The sequence below is a fragment of the Conger conger genome, chromosome 2 (assembly GCF_963514075.1).
Source record: "Conger conger chromosome 2, fConCon1.1, whole genome shotgun sequence".
NCBI lineage: Eukaryota > Metazoa > Chordata > Actinopteri > Anguilliformes > Congridae > Conger > Conger conger.
The window spans coordinates 6789295-6791778 of record NC_083761.1 but is presented as its reverse complement, the minus strand read 5'-3'; the positions used below and the strand labels follow the sequence as shown (position 1 = coordinate 6791778).

At 52.6% G+C, this 2484-nt stretch overlaps 1 protein-coding gene across 1 annotated transcript in view; it reads left to right on the top strand.

The window, feature by feature from the left end:
• The window catches only part of LOC133121938 (heterogeneous nuclear ribonucleoprotein L-like), a 70055-nt gene extending 69275 nt beyond the window's left edge, over positions 1–780 (top strand). The window contains 1 exon segment of the mRNA XM_061231523.1: positions 530–780. Within this exon segment, the coding sequence (XP_061087507.1) occupies positions 530–585 (56 nt within the window). The 3' untranslated portion in view covers positions 586–780.
• The last annotated feature ends 1704 nt before the right edge of the window (positions 781–2484 follow it).

Below are 2484 nucleotides of genomic sequence, written 5' to 3'. Positions count from 1 at the left end.
CACACACTCACTCACTCACTCTCACACACTCACTCACTCACTCACTCACTCACACACTCACACACTCTCTCACTCACTCACACACTCTCTCACTCACTCACACACACTCACACACACTCACTCTCACACACTCACACACTCACACACACACTGACTCACTCACTCACTCACACACTCACTCACTCACTCACACACTCACTCTCTCACACACTCACTCACTCACTCACTCACTCACACACTCACTCTCTCACTCACTCACTCACTCACTCACTCACTCACTCACACACTCACTCACTCACTCACACACTCACTCACACACTGACTCACTCACTCACTCACACACTCACTCACTCACTCACACACTCACTCTCTCACACACTCACTCACTCACTCACACACTCACTCACACACTCACTCTCTCACTGACTCACTCACTGACCGTTAGCAGGCTGAAGACTCTCCACTAGGGGGAGCTAAGCGCAGGCACGGGGGGTTCCCCATCGGTGATGCTGTGCCCTTTGTCTTCCAGATGGTTCAAACCCTTACACTCTGAAGCTGTGCTTCTCCACCTCCTCCCACCTCTGATCCCTGGGCAACAGCGCCCCCGTCAGGCTGCGTGTGGAACTGCCCTGAGGGAACGGACAGAGCGACAGAAGGAAGGATGGAACGAGAGAGACCCACATCCTGAAACGGAGGAGAGAACATACGCACATAAGTCTAAAACACTGAAGCATCTTGTTTTTTTTTTTTAGTACTGTTTTTTTTTTTGTTTTTTTTTTTGCCTCACTCAAAATGTAGGAGGGGCCAAAAATAAGCACTGGTGACTGATGGAAAGATCCCCCCCCCCCCCCCTTCCTTCCTCGCTTACTCCTCATCATTTCCCAGCAACCCTTGGGACTGGCGTCTGCTGAGACGAGAACTCAGAACACATGGACCCTGGCTTTGTTGTGACTGTAGGCTGTGGTGTCCAGGGGGTGGCTCACAATGTCCGTGAAATCGGTGGGGGTGGGGTGGGGGGGGGGGGGAGATGGTCACCCATGACAACTGACCAACTAAATCAAGACGCCACTGACCTCTTGCCAGCCATGAAAAAAAAAAAAAAGCTAAAACAAAAAAAAAAAAGCTAAAGTAATAACAGTCAGTGGATGTGGTGCAGCCTAACTCATTCAGTACTTCTTATTAAGAACAGACATGTTTATAGACTGTAAAATTTAGAGCGCACTGTAATATATAAATGTGTATAGTATTTGAAACAGGGCCTGTCGGGGTAATTTAAGACCCGGTGTCTAAGCAAACTGAAGAGTGTGGCGGGAGGGAGGGAGGGAGGGAGGATGGGGCGGGGAGGGTGGATGGGGCGGGGGGGGGGGGTACGGGGGTTTTGCGTTTTAGCCGCTGTGTTTGTAGCTCCGGCGTCCCCGCGGCGGAGGTCCGCGGTCTGTGCCGTCGGTGTTGTCCCTGTGCCGTCGGTGTTGTCCCTGTGCTGCTGTCTCCGCGTCGCCACGGCGCCGGGCCTCCCCCGCTGCGCGCATGAAAACTTTCAACGCCATTAAAACCTTCGCCAGTCTGCCCTGCCTGTGCCCCCCGCCTGCTCCTTTCTCTCTGCTCCCTCCCGCTCCGTCCGTCGCCGAAACCGCGCCCACCCGGTACGAGCGTGACCTCGGACGGTGAGGCGTCGTGACGGAAAATGGTGAACGGTAAACGGTCGGCGTTTATGTAGCGCCCTTTATCCGAAGCGCTGTACAATTGATGCTTCTCATTCACACATTCACACACTCACTCACACACTCACACGCTCGCACATCCACTGCGATTGGCTGCCATGCAAGGCACCGACCAGCTCGTCAGGAGCAATTGGGGGGGTTAGGTGTCTTGCGCAGGGACACTTCGACGCAGCCCGGGCGGGGGATGATCGAACCGGCAACCCTCCATCTGCCAGACGACTGCTCTTCCCGCCTGAGATAATGTCGCGTTCTGCTCTCAGAAGTACTTCCTTCGTCCAAATCATCAGGGGTGAAAAAAAGTACCCAGAAATGATGCTAAATGTTAAAAGTGTTTTTTTTTATTAAAAATGTGCTTCTGAAATAATAAGATTCTCATTCTAGTTACTTAGGAGCAGTGGGCAGCCACAGTACAGCACCCGGGGACCAGCTCCAGTTCTGAAGGCCACAGTGTCTTGGTCAAGGGCAATGGCAGGAGCACACCCAACCTGACATGAATGTCTTTCAGTGTGGAGGAAACCAGAGTAACCGGGTTAAACAAAACACGCAAAACACAGGGAGAACATGCAAAGTCCACGCAGAGAGGATCTGGCCAGCTGGGAGTCGAATCCAGACCAGAACCTCATTGAACTGTAGCTTCAAACTCAGTGAAGCGTAGAATAGTATTAGAAGAAAAGAAAAATCCTTAATTGACCCGGGTGAGGTCCAGGGTGCATTCCTGCCTCTCGCCCAATGCATGCTGGGATAGACTCCAGCACCCACCGCG